The 18,208-nt window shown below is 39.0% G+C and overlaps 1 protein-coding gene across 1 annotated transcript in view; it reads right to left on the reverse strand.

Annotated features, from left to right (window-relative positions):
* Positions 1-1,553: 1,553 nt before the first annotated feature.
* mrps27 (mitochondrial ribosomal protein S27) overlaps positions 1,554-18,208 on the reverse strand; it is a 113,820-nt gene continuing 97,165 nt past the window's right edge. The window contains exons 10-11 of the mRNA XM_063049219.1: positions 10,181-10,336; positions 1,554-1,953 (exon numbers count right to left, since the gene is read on the reverse strand). Coding sequence (XP_062905289.1) covers positions 1,714-1,953; positions 10,181-10,336 — 396 coding nt within the window. The 3' untranslated portion in view covers positions 1,554-1,713. The remainder of the gene's footprint in view (positions 1,954-10,180; positions 10,337-18,208) is intronic.

Here is an 18,208-nt window from a genome sequence, read left to right on the forward strand (position 1 = left end):
GTTCTTGAATCAAAATGTTGATTGTCCATTTCCCTCTATAAATCCTGCTGGACCTATAGAGTTCCTCTAGTACTTTGTGTTTTGCCCCACACTTCACATCCGCAGTTTTCTCCTGTTTTTATTCATTAAGATGTTACACATGGGATGGGTGAAGGGCCTGTTTCTGTGCCATGTGTGAATCCAGAAGAATATATAAATAAGCCACTCAGCCCTTCTAGCTAAATAATTGTGGGCGAAGAACCTGCAGTTGTAGTGTATTTGGATTTCTAGAAGACACATAAAAAGCTGGTCCAAAAGTTGTGATCTCACAGAGGCTGAAAGGTTAGATATTGAGTTACAAAACAAGACAGCAGTAATTTCTTCTCACAGATGGTGAATCTCTACCCTAGATGACCATGTTGACTAGATAGTGGATGTATTTAAAGAAAACATTATTTTTGATAAATTGGGGAAGTGAGAGCTATGAGGAACTGGCATTTAAAATAGGGACTTTCCCATTAAAGTCTCAATAACCTATTTGAAACAACTCATCAATATCTGTTAAAGTGGAATAAAGATAGAGTGGACCATTCTCCTAAAATAACAAACTAACTTTCCAATGGAAACTTCATAATTTTAAAATTTTACAACCTCATTCAAACAACTTGAATATATCTAAAATGCTAACTTTCAATGGAACTTTACTTTCTAAAATGTATTGAGGTTTGTACCTTCCAGTGGTAATTGGACCAGCCAGATAAATGCCATAGCTACAGTATGTCAGAGGCTGTAGTTTACCCTCTGTTTCAGCCAAAATCCTTTGTCAGAATGTGATAGAAAACTTTCCACTTAGCAGGTGAGTGCAATACCAACATTTCAAGGCACTCAAACCAATTAGGACTAAGCATCCATTTCACCAGAACACTGGCCACAGTATCATCTATAAAATACACCATTTATTACACTTAATCTATTAAGCTTGTTTAACCACTTAACCTCTTACAATTTTACTCAGTCTATTCCGACAGCACATACAACACCTCCAACCTCTGACAAAAAGAAGGCAGCAGTTCCATGGGAGTGCCATGATCTGCTGGTTTCCTTCCAAGCTGTCCTTCTTCCAGACTTGGAAATCTATCACACGTTCAGTTCACTGTTTCTTCCTACTAAAGAGCATTGATAGCTCAATAGAATGGCTTATCAGCACCTCCTAGAGGGCTACTAGGATGGGCAATAAATGCTGTCCTCGCCATGATGACAAGATCCCAAAAAATAAAGAATATATAATGCTGATGCAATCTCACCAAGGCACTCCATGTTAAACAAGATGTCTTTGCTCTGCACTCAAATCCTCTTGCATTAATTTCAAAAACTACAAAGACTGAAAATTTGAAATCAAAACAAAAAACACTGTAATCACTCTGATCGTGAAACATCTGTGGAGAGAGAAACAGTTAACATTTCACATCAAAATCCCTTTTTCCACTTCTGTTAACTCTGAAACATTAGCTGTTTGTTTCCTGTGATCTGCTTCATTCAAGTTCAAATAAAATTCCTTGGGGAAAATATTGGATTCAGTTTTGGATTTTATTCACCAAGAATTATAAATGCTTTTAATGTTCATTATTAGATGTAAAAAATATTACACTTAGTATGTTTCATGGCATTATTTAATCAAAACAGTAATATTTATAGAAGGTCCAGAAGTTGGGGTAAAGGAGAACTTAAATAGGGTTAATTTCTAGCTTTTGCTGCTAGTCTAGCTTCTCTTTCTTGACGAGCTTTCTCCTTCAACTCTTTTTCACGTTGAATCAATCCAGCACGCTCCTCTTCCCATTTTTCTAACTTCTTCTCATAATTAAGGATCTCATCATTTTCATATGATGGAAGATTTTCTTTGATGAGCTTGTCCGTCTGTGCCAATAGTCCTTCTTCTTCTATCTTTCCAAGTGACTCTAGTTTTGCATGCAGTTCCTATCAGAAAAAAAAGCATATCAACCATCAGCAGAATACAAATCTAGAAGTGAGTTTCAACTAGTCTATAATTAGGTTCCCAAAGCCATTATTAGAAGTTTACAAAGTGTAAGACAATGTACAAGCATGATGAGTCAAAGGAATTTGTTCCTGGCATCATTGAATGAAAAGCAAAAAAATCTTCAGATACCTAAAATGCTAATTAAAAACAAATATGCCAAAATTGTAGGTCAGGCAGCACGTGGGGAGAAAAAGAATTAATGCTTCATGTTAATGGCAGCTCTGATATAAACCTGAAGGACTACTTAAATGATAGGTTTAAAATTAGTGAATCACACAGAAAATGCTGGAGAAACTCAGCAGGTCAGGGAGCATCAATAGAGAGGAATAGATAGTCAATGTTTCAAGTCGAGCCCATTCGACTGTTTTTTCCCCTCTCCATAGGTGTTGTCTGACCTGCTGAATTCCTCCAGCATTTTGTGCGTGTGTTGCCCTGGATTTCCAACAACTGCAGGATCTCTTGTGTTTAAATTTAGTATTATGTTTTGAAGGCACAGTGTGCCAATTCAGAATTAGATGCTATTCCTGACACTTACGTGGGATTTTGTTGAAATTTTATAACAGGCAAAGGTAGAGGTCAAAATGTGAATAGGATGGAATATTAAAATGACAGGTAATTAAAAGCTCAGGATCACTGAAACACTGAATGGAACTGTTACGCAAAGCCATCAACCCAATCCGCAAGCAGTTTTACCAGTGTAAGGGAAACCAAATTGTGAGTACAGTACATTAAATTGCAAGGCATATAACTTCTTCTTAGCATATTGCATCTGGTGCTTTCAATGCGGTCTCAGTATTGGAGAAATGAAGAACGAATTAAGGCTCCTTCACAAAATACTCCCATTTTGTCCGCATAGCTTCCAGACATTAAACATTAATTTTCCATTCCACTCCTACTCTAACTTTGATATCTAACATTGTTCTGGCATGAACTCAAGGAACAGCATTTCATCCTTCAACTAAGCATGTTAGAGCCTTCAATACTCAGCGCTGAATTCAATGATTTGTTAACTAGCCTATCCTAGCATTTGAACCGTTGAGCTCCCTGTTTTTATTTCGATATTATCTGTAGTACTTTCCTCATGCATTTCCTATTTCTATCACTTTCAGATAAATCTATGAACAAAGAGCCCTCACCACTACATCAGAAAGCATCCCCATTCAGTCTACCAGTCTCCACCCGATCAAAGTAATCACTTTTGCTTTTGCCGCACTTCCCATTGCTCTGCAACTAAAGCATGCCTTGTTTTTACATTTATTTAGTTCTAGCGAAAGGTTATTAACCCAAACCACTAACTCTGTTTCCCTCTCCCAATCTAATGCCTGACTTGTCAAGTTTTTCCAGTATTTTCTGGTTTTACACCAACCACTAACTTCTCTTCTCTTGGCCATGGCCAAGTTAAACAAAACAATATGAGTAGACTGAACATTCAAACATATCCACAGAGTAGATTAGCTCATTTTAGAGAACTAGATTGTGTATTATTAAAAAACCTATGAATCAGCATGTGCATAATTCAAATGTAAAGTCATAATATACTGCTAATGGCAAGACTCTTAACAGTGCTGATGTGCAGAGGGATCTTGAGGTCCAAGTCCATAGCTTCCTGAAATTGGCCACACAGGTTGATAGATGTTAAAGAAAGTATATTAGTTGAGGATTTGAGTTCAAGAATTGGAAAGTAATTTTGCAGCTTTATAAAACTCTAGTTAGGCCATATCTAGAGTATTGCATTCATTTCTGGTTGCCCCTTTATAGGAAAGACGTTGGAGATTTGAAGATGGTACAGAAGATGTTTATCAGGATGATACCTGGATTAGGGGGCAGAAGAGGTTGCCAAACTTGGAATGATTTTTCTGGAGCATTAAGAGATTGAGGGGAGATCTGATAAAGGTTTATAAGATTATGAGAAGCATAGATAGAGTAGATCACCGGTATCTTCTTCCGAGGGTTGACAGGTCTAGTACCAGGCGAGAAATGTGTGGGGCAAGTTTTCTTTGTTTAAACAAAGCGGTAGCTGCCTGGGTGGTGGAGGAGGCAAATACAACAGAGGTATTCAAGAGGCTCCGAAATATGCACATGCATGTTCAGGAAATGGAAGGATATGGACATTATAGAGGCAGAAGGGATCAGTTTTGTTGGGTACTTGATTACTAATTTAATTAGTCTGGCACAACATTGTGGGCTGTAGGGCCTGTTGCTATGTCCTGCTACTCCAGCTCTATCAATGAAGAGAGAAAAAAAGAACAACAATGTACAATTTGGAGTATTTATCCACCATCAAAATGATAACTAAGGGAAAATTATTTATTATTATCAAAGATGAAAAAAGTAGAGAAAAGAGAGGAAGAGGAGATAAATGATCAGGCACTCTACTCAATGATATGTGAACTGTTCTAATGAAAAGAGAACAACTAAAAAGGCCACTCATTACAAATTATAGGTATGAGGACACAGGGGTGTGTAAACAATAGCATGATGCAAAGAACTAGGACAACTGCACCAATGACTTTCTGAATAAAATGATTTCAAATTCCTTTTCAGAAATGATGTGGATTGGAGGCCTTGTGTCTTTTGTCCATGTAATGTCTTGGCAGATGCAGTTTCATTTGCTTTATTTACACTTTATTTCTGCTGGTGATATGACTTGTTTTCCAGATTATTCTCTCTCGCACAGATTTTTTCACTTGATTACTTGTTTCTTTTCTCACAACTTAAGAATGCTCTTTTTCCCCATTCTTTATTTCCACCTCACTAATTATCTTTTATAATGCAGTTTTTCATGACATTTTTTAGATTAAGTCTTCTTCTAAGAATGGATATCTGGTGTTTTGAATATATTGTTATTGTGATTGCCTATTTACCTCAATCTTCAGTTTTGGCAAAGAGAGCGTTCCCAAAAAGGAAGAACTGCTTGTTTCTTTTTACAGACAGTGGCAGAATTCCAATATATTTTCAACTGCTGTTCTGAATTTCCAGCAGAAAGTGAGGGAATAGCAATTTGGAACAGATAAATATGTCAACTGAGAAAAAGACTGAACAGGAAACTAAGGCAGATAAGGACAGTGGTAAAATTGTAATAGATGAACTCAGAAAATGTCATAAATATACAAGACAGAAATATGGCAATCAATGTCATAGATCTGCACTAATATTTATGCTCCATATAGCTGTCCTTCCTCAGGAAGCAAAAGAGTAACAGATAAAACCACAAGAGCACAAAACTGAAAGATACATAGAAAATTACTCAGAAGATGGAGAGGAAAATACACAAAACAAACTGATGTAAAGGATTGTTGGCAAGAGAACTGCAGAACCAAACATACCAGTTTCCACTTACTTTGCCTCAAAGCATAAAAAAAAGATGCCAGAAATTCATTCCCTGATCAGTTATTGTGTCTCCAGTCTATCATCCACTGAGAAAAACTGTTGCAATGATACAACTTGTTTAAAGCTACTGAGGGCAGAATTAATTTTTAATACAAGAAACTCCTGTGGAGTCAATTACAAAAGATTTTTGAGAATTTCTGGGTAAGAGCTGACTACTGGTTGGCAATTCCACAGTGAACCACCTGCAGGTCAGCTTGCCTCTGACTTGTGCCTGTCCATTGCAACACAGAAGCCAGGAACAAGCTGAAAATCAGTGGTGTTCAATCCAGAATACACTGGATCTAAAACTTTAGAGGAAGAGAAAAATTCAGAGCTGATGAGCTTCACATCTGGACCCATAGTTCTACACTGGGGAAAGCAGGTATACACAACATAGTCCTATTCATATTAGAGATTACCTCACTACCACACTTACTGATTCATTTGCAAGCAATCACTACCAGTTTTGATTGAAGAAATAAATGCTGTTAATTGTTTTATGAAAACATTGAAGAACTACTTAAAGGGCTTTGAAAATTTAGATGCTAGAATATGGAGGAAAAATCGGTTGGAAGAACTCAGCAGGTTGAACAGCATCTGTGGGTGGAGAGGTGAGATGGCCAGTATAAAAAGGAGAGTGGCATGAAAGGATTCTGAGGTGACTGGTAGACCGAGAAGGAGTGTACAATGACAGGCAAGATGGGCCAGGTAGGGGAGGTGAGCAGGGATGAAATTGGAAAACAGGGGCAGGTGTATGATAGAGGGGGACAGAGAAAGAGAGAGGAACAAGGGGAAAACAAGAAAATGGAGCAAAGAGGGGGAGCAGTGTGTGAAGGTAGGAGACAGCAGCTGAAGCTAGACAAGCAGGAACATAAAGTGCTATCCTGCTGGATTCTGATAAGAAGGTGAGAATGGGAACCTTAGGGGAAGAGGAGAATAGCATTTGGAACCAGATCAGTGTTAGAATAGGAAGGGTTATCCCTCCCTGACTCCAGACAGTTTCCCCTGCCTTTACAGTAGATACAACACTTGTCCTTGCACTTCCTCCGTCACTACCAAACAGGGCCCTAAAGAGCCCTGCCAGGCGAGGCAAAGATTCACAAAAAATCGTTAAGTTTCCAGGGTGTCTACTAAAATGATACAGGCTGGAGAGAGGGCACAAAAGCAACGAAGGTCCTAGCTGGTTTACCTTGTTGAATCATAGCTCCACATTTAAGGATGACAAGGTTTTACAAACCTGAGAACATGATATGGTTCCCTTCTTTAAACAGAGAAAATTAACAGGAGATTTTCACTAATCTTTGGAGGGATACAACACCTCATGCAGAAACCAAACACAACACCCATTAATACTCTCTGGTGACATACTAGCTCCCACATACCAGTAAGCAAGCACAGGAAAATATTGTCCCTAGAGTTGACAGGGGCTCAGGTATCGTTAACTTGAATGCTGTTCACCTGTTCAACAGACAAGAAGATGGAACACGTGCCCAGGGAGAAACTGTAGTTTGTTTATCTCTGCTTGTAAAATAACAAATAAAACATACTGTAGACACACTGGAGTCTGATATTTAACACCAGATGCTTTTGCCCCTTATACTTGAATAAAAGTCTGCAACAAAACCAATTAAGGAAAATGTATAGAAATTGTCTTTATGGAAAAACTGAATTTCTCAAGGGACAGCATTAATGTGTCCATTTTAATCTTACATTTTAACAATCAAGCAATATTAAATGCACCATCCTCTTTCAGCAATTTACAAAGCAACCCAATCTTTCAAATGGTATTACTGCTCTGAAACCCACTGCAAAACTCGATCCTGCACAGATTCCAATTTTAAATTTTCTAAAGGCAAAAGCATCAAGCAATTATGTCTTGTTCGGCTTGAATGGAACATACTTTGGCTGTGAGCTAGCTCCTACAGATTCAATAGTGCCAAAGATTCACAATCAAAATAGTTCCCATTTCTTACCTCCTTATCAGAATCCAGCAGGGTAGCTTTTTGTGTTCCTGCTTGTCTAGCTCCAGCAGCTGACTCCTATCGTCACACACTTCTCCCCCACATTGCTCTGTTTTTTGTTTTCCCCTTTGTCCTCTCTATCTTCCCCCATCTATCATGCACTTTTTCAGATTTTAAAATGCACCACTCAGGACCAATGCCAGGTCCAGGAAGGAAAAAGATGGCTGGTAGTTATGACTGGGGCTGGTTTGGAGAACAGGGCGAGGGGGTCACAAGAGGTGGGTATGAAGCAAAACATCTTCATGTCTCAGATGATGAAGTATAGAAAAGGATGAATCATATCTTATTCTTGTATCTGCATGACAAAGGTCCTCTATCAACCTGCCACGGGTGTACAATACTACCCTCCAACAACAAATGTTCATGGCGAGAGTCTGTAAAATATGGACCACTTCACATTTCTTCTGAGCTACTTTTGGGAGAAAGTAGATTATCAGTGATGAATTTTATTATTGCCTTCAATAGTCCAGCTTATCCCTTAGTTAATTGAGGAAAAGAGTATTTGAAGATCAGGAGCTCAAAACTGCCACAAAACTCTTGGTGCTCTTAAGACATGGACTGCCTATAACAGCCACAAGAAACCAACACAGTCTCCATAAAATTCTCTAAAACCACTGGAAAGAGGAGCAAACCTATATCTGCTTTGTCAATACCCCTAGTTATGCTCTGTTGGCTGTAATGGGCAGCTTCTCATTCACAAGCCGGATAGCACCAGACTCCTGCAACAGCCCACTGTCCTGACCTTTGTCACAGGTAGAGATTACATGATGCGTCAGGGAATAGATTCAATAATTTGATCAAAGTTTCTGGGGAAAAAAACAATTAACATCTCCAAACAAAAAATCCGCAAATGCTCAAAGCAGAACAGGAACGTTCAAACTGGCATTGAAGTCCTCCAGCTCATACAATGCACACAGAAGCCAAGAAAAGCCACTATCCACGTCTGAAGCAACCACTGCCTTATCTGCAGATCTCAGCAGAACACTGACCTCAGCACCCATAAAATTGCACTGGAAGCAAGCTACTCACAATTCCATGGGACTGCCTAAAATCAATTTTCAATCACAGAGCATTGAAAAAATAGCACTGTACAAATTAATTTCCAGAGTAAAACTTCACAAACTAGACAATTAATTTAAAACACCGAACCTGTTTGTTAGAAATAGAAGGAAACTGCAATTATGATAGACCTTCCAGAAAGTTGTCACTGTTTGGAAATATAACTGACCATAAAAATCTATGGCAATATTAGACATATAGTATCTGTGCAGAGAAAATGTATGAACTTGGATCATACTTGTCATTAAGCTATTTCCTGTTACAATCAAGAAATAGATATTGCAAGATTGCTTTGTAATGAAACTATTGATTTGACAAAGACATTTCCCGAGCAGAATCACATCAATGCAGAATGCTCTTTAAATAAAAGATGAAAAATAAATTTATCTTTTATGCCAGAAGATGTAAAAATACAAATATTTTGAATTATTGTGAAGGACAAAAAAGGATACAGGTCGACTTTCACCAATCCGGCACCATTGGGACCTGAGGAGTGCTGGATTAGTGAAAATGCCGAATTACAGAAGGATCACATGAAGCATAATCAGCGCCGGATTATCAAAGGAACTGGATTACAGGTAGTCGGACTAGTGAAGGTCAACCTGTACTAGATTTGTTTAAAAATTTCAAATGTGGAATAAAAAATATTTCTGGTACATAATGGCAATACACAGGTCTATCACTAAAAATCTGGATTAGATAATATAGTAGGGATGTTGGCAGATTAAGTATCATGACAATCTCAGGCTCCCTTGGGAAAATGCCATTTTGAACAAATCTATATGGGCTGCAGTATTTTGATGACACTTACTGATGCACATATTAGAGACTGTTACTGTCAACTTGTTCACTGAAATATTTGAGAGAATGGGTCTTCTACTTCACATCAGCTAAATAAATGTTCATAACCATTTATTCCAAATGCACAATACCACACATGACAAAAAGGTCCACAAATGATTTTGAAAACATGGACCACATCCCATATTGGAGGAGCTGTCTCAATGAAGACACATAACTATGATAAATTTCTTAAATGCCTTCAGAGTGCCAGCACAACGTTTGGTCATCTGAGGAAAAAAAATTTTGAAGAGCAAGACCTCAAACCCAACACTAAGTTCATGGTCTGCTTGACAGCAGCCTGTACACTTCAGAGAGATACAGTATATCACCTACAGCAAGCACCGCTAAACACAGGAGAAATTCTACTTTCAGTCCAGAAAATCTTTCAATTTTGTCTGAGTAAGCGAAGTAACATCAGTACTCTCTTGGTGGCTAATATCCCGAACGTTGGGGAAATTAGATACAGTCAATCAGCTCTGATAGACAGGCCCACACAGTTTGTACAGCTCCACCCATTAATAAAGTCTCAAACCAGGTCTACACTGACCTCTGCCAGGACAACAGATGATCAGCTCAATGTAGGAAGAGATTCAAGGCTCATGGGAATCTCTGGTTCATATCCTCTCAAAACAGAGGATACAGAAATGGCAGTGTAACTCTTGAGTCCGTTCATCAGGAATACGATGCAGCTCAGTGTAAATTATGGTAGGATGCATCAACCGCCAAACTACTCTTCCACCCATCTCATCATGATGAAATGTGATCCTCAACCCCAAGAGATTGCCAATGATGACACTAATCATATATAGGAATATTTCACATAAGTTGTTCATAAACGTTTTCTTAGAATGTAATTTTTCTGTGTTCTAAGTACCTTAAATTTGTTTAAGTAGTTTGGAAGATTTGATCTTTCAATATAATCCTCCTCATCAGGGGCAACTTCTTGTTTTCTTTCCTGTGATTCTTCAGTCAGTGTGGATTCGTTAGTTTCAGTTGCTGCAGTCTGCAATACTGTTGCCATGACATCCACCTGCAAAACAAGAGCACAAATCTCCTGTGACTTCACTGGTAACAAGCCAGCATTCGCAATTATTGCTTTGGAGTTTGTAATTTACCAAGACTCTGGATCTCTTTCAGCTTTGCATTTAACTACTTCAAAAGTACACGAAATATATTTTCCACCCACAGGGGTAATATTTAATATTCATCTGCATTTTTTTGTCCACGTAAATCTCCCCAAATCCTTTATATCTGCAAAATTAATAATTCTATTTTCATAATTTTCCATTGTTTTTTAAAATCAAACTAGATTTTTGAATCATACAGCAGGGAAACAGGCCCTTAAGCCGATCAAGTGTGCACCAACCATGAAGCACTAATTTACACTAATTCAATACTAATCCCCTTTCATTGTCCTCACTTTCTCATCAGTTCTACCACTTACTGCATGTGTGAAAATTTATGCTAGCCAATTAGCTCATCAACCCACATTTTTGAGGGAAACAGGAGGAAATTTGGGGCACCCAGAGGAAATCAACATGCTCACACATGGAAAACATAAACTCCAAACAAACAGAATTGAACCCTAGTCACTAGAGCTATGAATCTGCCTCTCTACTAAATGTGCTGCTGCTGACAACAGTGCTGGAAAGTTTAGTTTTTATTTGCTCATACTCTCTTTCAAGGACTCTACAACTCATGCTCTCAAGATTTATTTATTTATTCTTATTATTATTATTATTTTGTTCTTTTTTCTTTTTATTTGCACAATTTGCTGTCTTTTGCACATTGGCTAGTTGTCTGTCTTTGTTGTGTGCAGCTTTTCCCCATTGATTCTATTGTGTTTCTTTACGTTTATGTGAATAACCCCAAGAAAATGAATCTCAGGGTAGTAGCTGGTGACATATATGTACTTTGATAATAAATATACTTTGAATTTTGGTTGGCATCAATGTGATGGTGGTGCTGAGGCATTTTCTTATATCCTGCCTTCTGGTGATGAAATTTAATTCCGAGGTAGATGAGTGTACAATTTGGAGGTGAATTTATGTGTGGTGTTGTTCCCATCCCTCATCTGCGTTTTACCTGTTCTTAAGAGGTTGTGGCTTTAGAAGGTTCTGTCAAGATAGTTTAGATGAGAAATAAGGAAGTTCCTTGCATAATGTGAAATGCTCCAAAACACGAACCAGAAACTTGAGTTTAGCCAGAGGAGATTCCCAAATGGCAGTGCATGTCCTTTAAAAAGCAGTGTTTTGACATATGACAATTTAAGAGATCTCTCGTGCACTGGTCTACAATTTGTCCATACTTATCTGGACAACATTTCGGTTATTTGCAACAGTTCCTCACAAGGATCCTGATAGCAGTCATATTTTGGGTTTCTGACTGTATCTTTAAGTTTATTTCAAAAGAATAAACTGCAGGACAGAGTCAGTGAGTCCAGCAGCATCTGTGGAAAAAGAGGGATAGTCAACCTTTTGAGTCGAGAACCTGCATCATGATTCTCCTCCAGCAGTTTGCTTTGTACTCCAGATTCCGGCATCTGCAGTCTCATGTGCCTTCAAATTTATTAACCATTTCTCAGTGTACCAAATGACTTTTCTTGATTGTGCATTATTATCTCCTTCAATTCAGAGGACTGCAGATTTAAATTAGAAAGATCTGATAGTAAGTGTGGAAAACAGGATGCATTGTTTTTGTGGATACAGAAGTCCTGTTTGGAGTTACAGGTAATTTTAAAAATAAAAGTATACATTTGCTGATTACCCCAGCCTCAAAAGACATGGACGCTCTTTAACTGACAGTGTAGAACCAATTTTCATTAATTGAAATTATTTTGTAGCAGTAATAAAAGTATTTCATGTTTACGTCATGAACTTTTAAAAATCTTTCTTCCCCTTACAATTCAGTATCAAGCAGGCTGAATGCATGTTCAATGTTCGATGAACAATGCCTTCATGGAGCCCAACCTCCAATCCCAGATGTGCAATACCTGGCCACAGAATACCAAAAATACTGGAAAAACACAGCAGATCAGGCAGCATTGGTAGAAAGAGAAACAGTCAATGTCCTGAAAAATTAACACGCGGTCACGGGAAAACGTACAAACTGTATAGATAGCGGTGATATTGAACTTGGGTTGCTGATGCTGTTACAGCATTAAGCTAACTGCAATTACAAAGAAAGCACTGAAGGACCTTTACTTTCTCGAAGTTTGCAAAGGTTTGGCATGACATCTAAAACTTTGACAAACTTCTACAAATGTATGATGGAAAGTCTATTGACTGATTGCTTCATAGCCTGGTATGGAAATGGAAATGACCTTGAATGGAAATTCCTACAAAAAGTAGTGGATACGGTTCAGTCCATCATGGGCAAAGCCCTCTCAATCATTGACCACGTCTAAAGCAACACACACTAAATGCTGGACAAACTCAGCAGGCCAGGGAGCTGCCAATGTTTCAGGCCAAGGCCCTTCTTCAGGACTGGAAAGGAAGGGGAGAAGTCCCCAATTTCTCCCCATCAATGTGGAGTGTTGTTGCAGAAAAGCAACACCCATCATCAAGGACCCCTAACATCCAAACAATGCTCTCCTCTTGCTTCTGCCATCAAGAAGGTGGTAAAGGAGCCTCAGGACCCACACCACCGCTTTCAGAAACAATTACTGCATTCAAGATGGCGCCAGCAATCATCAGCGACATCCTGTGGGCTGCACAAAATTGTTCCAAATTTTCAATTACTTTCACTGCAATCTGTAGCATGTAGATTCCCTCCAAGCAATTGACTTTTAAATCAACTCAATGATCTTTGTATCTCAAGACTGACTGAAGAACATGAACCAGTCAGGCACAGTACCTTAATGTTCATCGCTATGGCTGAAAGCAAGGCAGGAGAGGGGCAATCCAAACCGGGTTGAAATGCAGAGGCATGAGGCCTCCTCTCCCAACATCTTGTTGGCACATGTGCAGTTAATGGAGAACAAAATTGAGGACCTGAGGGCAAGACTGCTGTATCGGAGGCAACTGAATTTGCTCAATTCGATGCTTTATTGAAATGGGCACGCCAGATGCAGCAGTCAAACCAGAAGGATTCTCCATTCACGGAATGGATCGAAACACTGACTCAGAAAAGGCAAAAGTAGGAGGTGTGTGTTTTATGGTGAACTCTCGTTGGTGCTTCGACATGGCAGTTCTGTCAAACTCACGTTCCTCCAACCTTGAACACCTAATTATCAAATGCTGACTGTTCTATTTATCAAGGGAGTTCTGCTCCATAATCCTGACCACAGCTTACATACCACCAACTACCAACATAATCAAGCACTCACAACACTGGACAATGTCGTCTGCAAACAAGAAACAACCCAACCCGACGCATTTCAAATCATAGTCGGAGACTTCAACCGGGCTTGTTTGAAGAAAACCCTGCCGAACTACCAACAGCATATAAACTGTAGCACCAGAGGTCCCAACACACTAGACCAACATACTATACTAAGATAAGTAATGCCTACTGTTCCTTGCCCAGACTGCATTTTGGTCAATCAGATCACTTGGCTGTCCTCTGACCTGCGTACATGCAGAAGCTAAAAAGCAAAGCTCCAGAGGTTGGGACATCAAAGAGCTGGTTGCAGGAAGCAGAGGAAAAATTACGGGATTGCTTCAAGTCAGTGAACTGGGCCATGTGCAGGCATTTATCGAGGGATCTGAATGAATACACTATGTTTGTAACGGTCTTTATTAAAGCAGCTGTAGATGAGCGTGTCCCCACTAAATCATTCAGTCTTCCCCAATCAGGAGCCCTGGATGAACCATGAGATCCAAAATCTTCTGAGGGCCAGATCAGAGGCACTTGACTCTGGAGACCAAGAAAGTTACAAGAGACGCAGGTATGATCTCTGGAAAGCTATTTCACAGGCAAAGTGGAAATTCAATCAATAAAGGATAGTCGACTGGTGTTGCAGGGCTTTGCTGTCAGATGAGCTCAATGCCTTCTATGCTCGCTTTGACCATCAGAACATGGAAGAACCATTGTGAACTCCCTTATTCTCTGATGATCCTATGATTTCAGTCTCTGAAGCTGACATGTGGGCTGTCTTCTGGAGGGTGAACCAACGGAAAGAATCCGGACAGGATGGGGAACCTCTGCCATGTACTACAGACCTGTGCTAATCAACTGACTGGTGTGTTCACTGAGATCCTCTCACTTCGGCAGTATGTGGTACCCACCTGCTTCAAGCAGGCTTCGATTATGCTGGTGCCCAAGAAGAACCTGGTAACCTGCCTCAATGACTATTGCCCAGATGCACTATCATTCACAGTGATCAATTGTTTTGAAAGGATGGTGATGAAACATTATCAGCTCCTGCTTGAGCGGCAACTTGGATCCGCCCCAATTTGCCTTTCTGAGCAACAGGTCCATCTCACTGGTTCTTCACTCAACCCTGGAACATCTGGACAGTAAAGATGCATACACTAGGATGTTCTTTATTGACTACAGCTCAGCATTCAAAACTAATCAATAAATTTCAAGACCCCAGCCAGTTCGGATTGGTAACAACATCTCCTCCATGATCTCCATTGGTACAGGTACACCACAAGCCGTGGGCTTAATCCCCTGCTCTACTCACTTTATAGTTATGACTGTGTGGCTAAGCACACCTCCAATGCCATATTCAAGTTTGCTGATGCCACCACTGTTGTAGACGGAATCAAAGGTGGTGATGAATCAGCATATAGGAAGGAGACTGAAAATCTGACTGAGTGGTGTCATAATACCTCTCACTCAATGTCAGCAAGACAAAGGGGCTGATTATTGACTTCAGGAGGAAGAAACCAGAGGTCCATGAGTGAGTCTTCATCAGAGGATCAGAGGTGGAGAGGGTCAGCAACTTTAAATTCCTAGGTGTTACTATTTTGGAGGACCTGTCATGGGCCCAGCACACAAGTGCAATTATGAAGAAAACACAGCAGCTTCTCTGCTTCCTGAGGAGTTTGCAGAGATGTAGCAGCATGTACATCATCTAAAACTTTGACAAATTTCTATAGATGTATAGTGGGGTATATTGACTGGCTGCATCACAGCTTGGTATAGAAACACAAATGGAAAATCCTACAAAAAGTAATGGATTCGGCCCAGCACATCATGGGTAAAGCCTTCCTAATCATTGAGCACATCTACATGAAACACTGTCATAGGAAAGCAGCATCCACCACCCAGGTCATGCTCTCTTCTCACTGCTGCCATCAGGCAGAAGGTACAAGAGCCTCAGGGCTCGCATCACCAGGTTCAAGAATAGTTCTTACCTCTCAACCATCAGGCTCTTTAATAAAAGAGGACAACTACATTCGAGGCCCCATGTGCCACCTAGGCACTAAGGGTTCACACAACGAGACGATGACTACATTCAACTCCACTTGCCCCATCATTGAGTGGTTCCCACAACCAATGAACTCACTTTCAAGGACTCTTTATCTCATGCTCTCGTTATTTATTGCTATTTACTTATTTTTGCATTTGCACAGTTTGTTGTCTTCTGCACTCTGGATGATCTTTCATTGATCATATCATAGTTATTATTCCATAGAGTTGTTCAGCATGCCCAGGGTTGTATATGCTACAACCATATAGTTTTATAGTAGTTTGATAATAAAATTTACTTTGTACTTTGTATTACCCCTCAACCACCAGGGTGTTGAACCAGAGGGGATAACATTACTCACTCCATCAATGAACTGTTCCCACAACCAATGACTCATTTTCAAGGACTCTTCATCTCACATTCCCAAACTTTACTGCTTATTTATTTATCGCTATCATAATTTTTTCCTCTCTCTTTTGTACTCACACAGTTTGTTGTCTTCTGCATGTTGGCTGTTTGTCCATCCTAATGGGTGCTGTCTTTCATTGATTTTATTGTGTTTCTTGGATATACTGTGTATGCCCGTAAGAAAATGAATCTCAGGGTTGTATAGGGTGACATATATGTACTTTGATAAGAAATTTACTTTGAACTTGAACATTTCTTTCATACATTAAATCACAAACAATAACATATTTCACAGCACCACAGCTCATTCAGCTAATTATGTGATTTGCCTGACTCATAAGGTATGCTCTACGTATGATGACCGATTAACAATTCAAATAGCAGATTAATCCTAATAGACGATAAAGTCAAATTATATTCTAATGGAATAAAGGAAAAGGCCTAGGTCATCAGTTCCTCAAACCTGCTGTATCATTCAATTTAATCACTGCTGGTCTCCAGATCCACCTTGCGTCAATAATACTTAACACCTTGCTTATCAAAAGATAAAAACAGAACTTTTTTTTTAAATTTATCTGATCTAATCTCACTATCTTTTTGGAGCAGACAGTTCTGTTTTTCCACTATCCTTTACATTATGATGACAGTGTGGTTTAACAAATGTATAGAGGATGAGCCTTTAATCTGTCCCATGGCACTGTTCTCCATAAGAAGTGAATAGTATAAAATATACATTGATATCTATTTAGATATTTCCAGCTTTAAGCAAATACGGGTGGATATTTCTGAATTTTCTTCATACTGATTTTAAATCAAAATCAAGAAACTGTAGTTGCTGTAAACCTGAAATAGAAACAGAAATTCTAGAAACAGTAAGTAAGACAGCATCTGCAGAAAGAAAAACATTTAAAAATTCAAGTTGAGAGAAAATTTACAAGGAAATTGCTAGGGCCTGAGGACCCAAGTTTAAGGAAAAGATTGAGCAAATTAGGATTTTATTTCCTGGAGTGCTGGAGAATGAGAGAAGAACTTATAGAGGTATACCAAATTGCAATGGGTATAAATAGGGTGAATGTATGCAGGCTTTTTCCCTACACGCTGGGTGATGAGGACTAAAGGTCATAGGTTTAAGATAATAGGTGAGAGAATTAAGGGAAATCTGAGGCGGAACTCCTTCACTCAGAGTGTAGTGCAAGTGTGGGACAAGCTGCAAGTTGAAGTGGGAGATGTGGATTCAATTATAAGAAGTTTGGATGGGTACATGGATGGGAGGGTTTGAAGCGATATGTTCTGGGTGCAGATAAATGGGATTAGGTAGAAGGTCAGGTCGGTATGGATTAGATGGGCCAAAGAGCCTGTGCTGTTGTACTCTGTGACTCCAAGACCCTTTATCTGAATTGACTTTTCCAATGTCCTTTACACGAGGAAAGTAAGTTCATGAGTTCTATTAATGGTCAGACAACACTTCAAAATAGGATGGCAGCAGATAAATTATTTTGTTGGCCCAATATAAAAATGAGAAGCAACTTCTGGCAGACATTCCAAGTCCACAATACTGTCTCCCCAGTGTCACTGAACACGATAATGGGTTTTAACTTCAATAAAAAGCCACAGTCTTCTCAGTATGACTACAATGTCATAACAACATTTTGTTATGTGCCAAGATTCTGTAATACTAATCTAATCAGGCTTTATTTTCAAGACAACTAGGTGGAGGATATTTAAACCAAGAGTTTAACATGCCTAAAAATGGAATTATTTTGCTTCTGCATTAATTTCCCACATAAACTGGAATTAAGATATCAAAACTGAAACCTTAATGAGCTTTCATTGCTGCCGCAATATGAAGCAGAATGTTTTTCAGAGACTCATAAACAAACATATATTAAAATTAACTTTTTAAAGTAAGTTAAACTAACCAGCTTCATAAATTAAATAACAAAACCCCTAACCAATACAATATAATATTCCAAGTAATAGGATACAGTGCTCCAAACTTTAATACCAAGAACCACTTCTCAGAATTATCTTAAGAATTTGAGGATGTTAACAGGAATAACCAGTTGCTGGCATATAAATTAGATGGTTAAATGCTGGCATTATGTAAGATACTGCTCAGCAGCAATGTAATTT

Source organism: Mobula hypostoma, chromosome 5 (assembly GCF_963921235.1).
Source record: "Mobula hypostoma chromosome 5, sMobHyp1.1, whole genome shotgun sequence".
NCBI lineage: Eukaryota > Metazoa > Chordata > Chondrichthyes > Myliobatiformes > Myliobatidae > Mobula > Mobula hypostoma.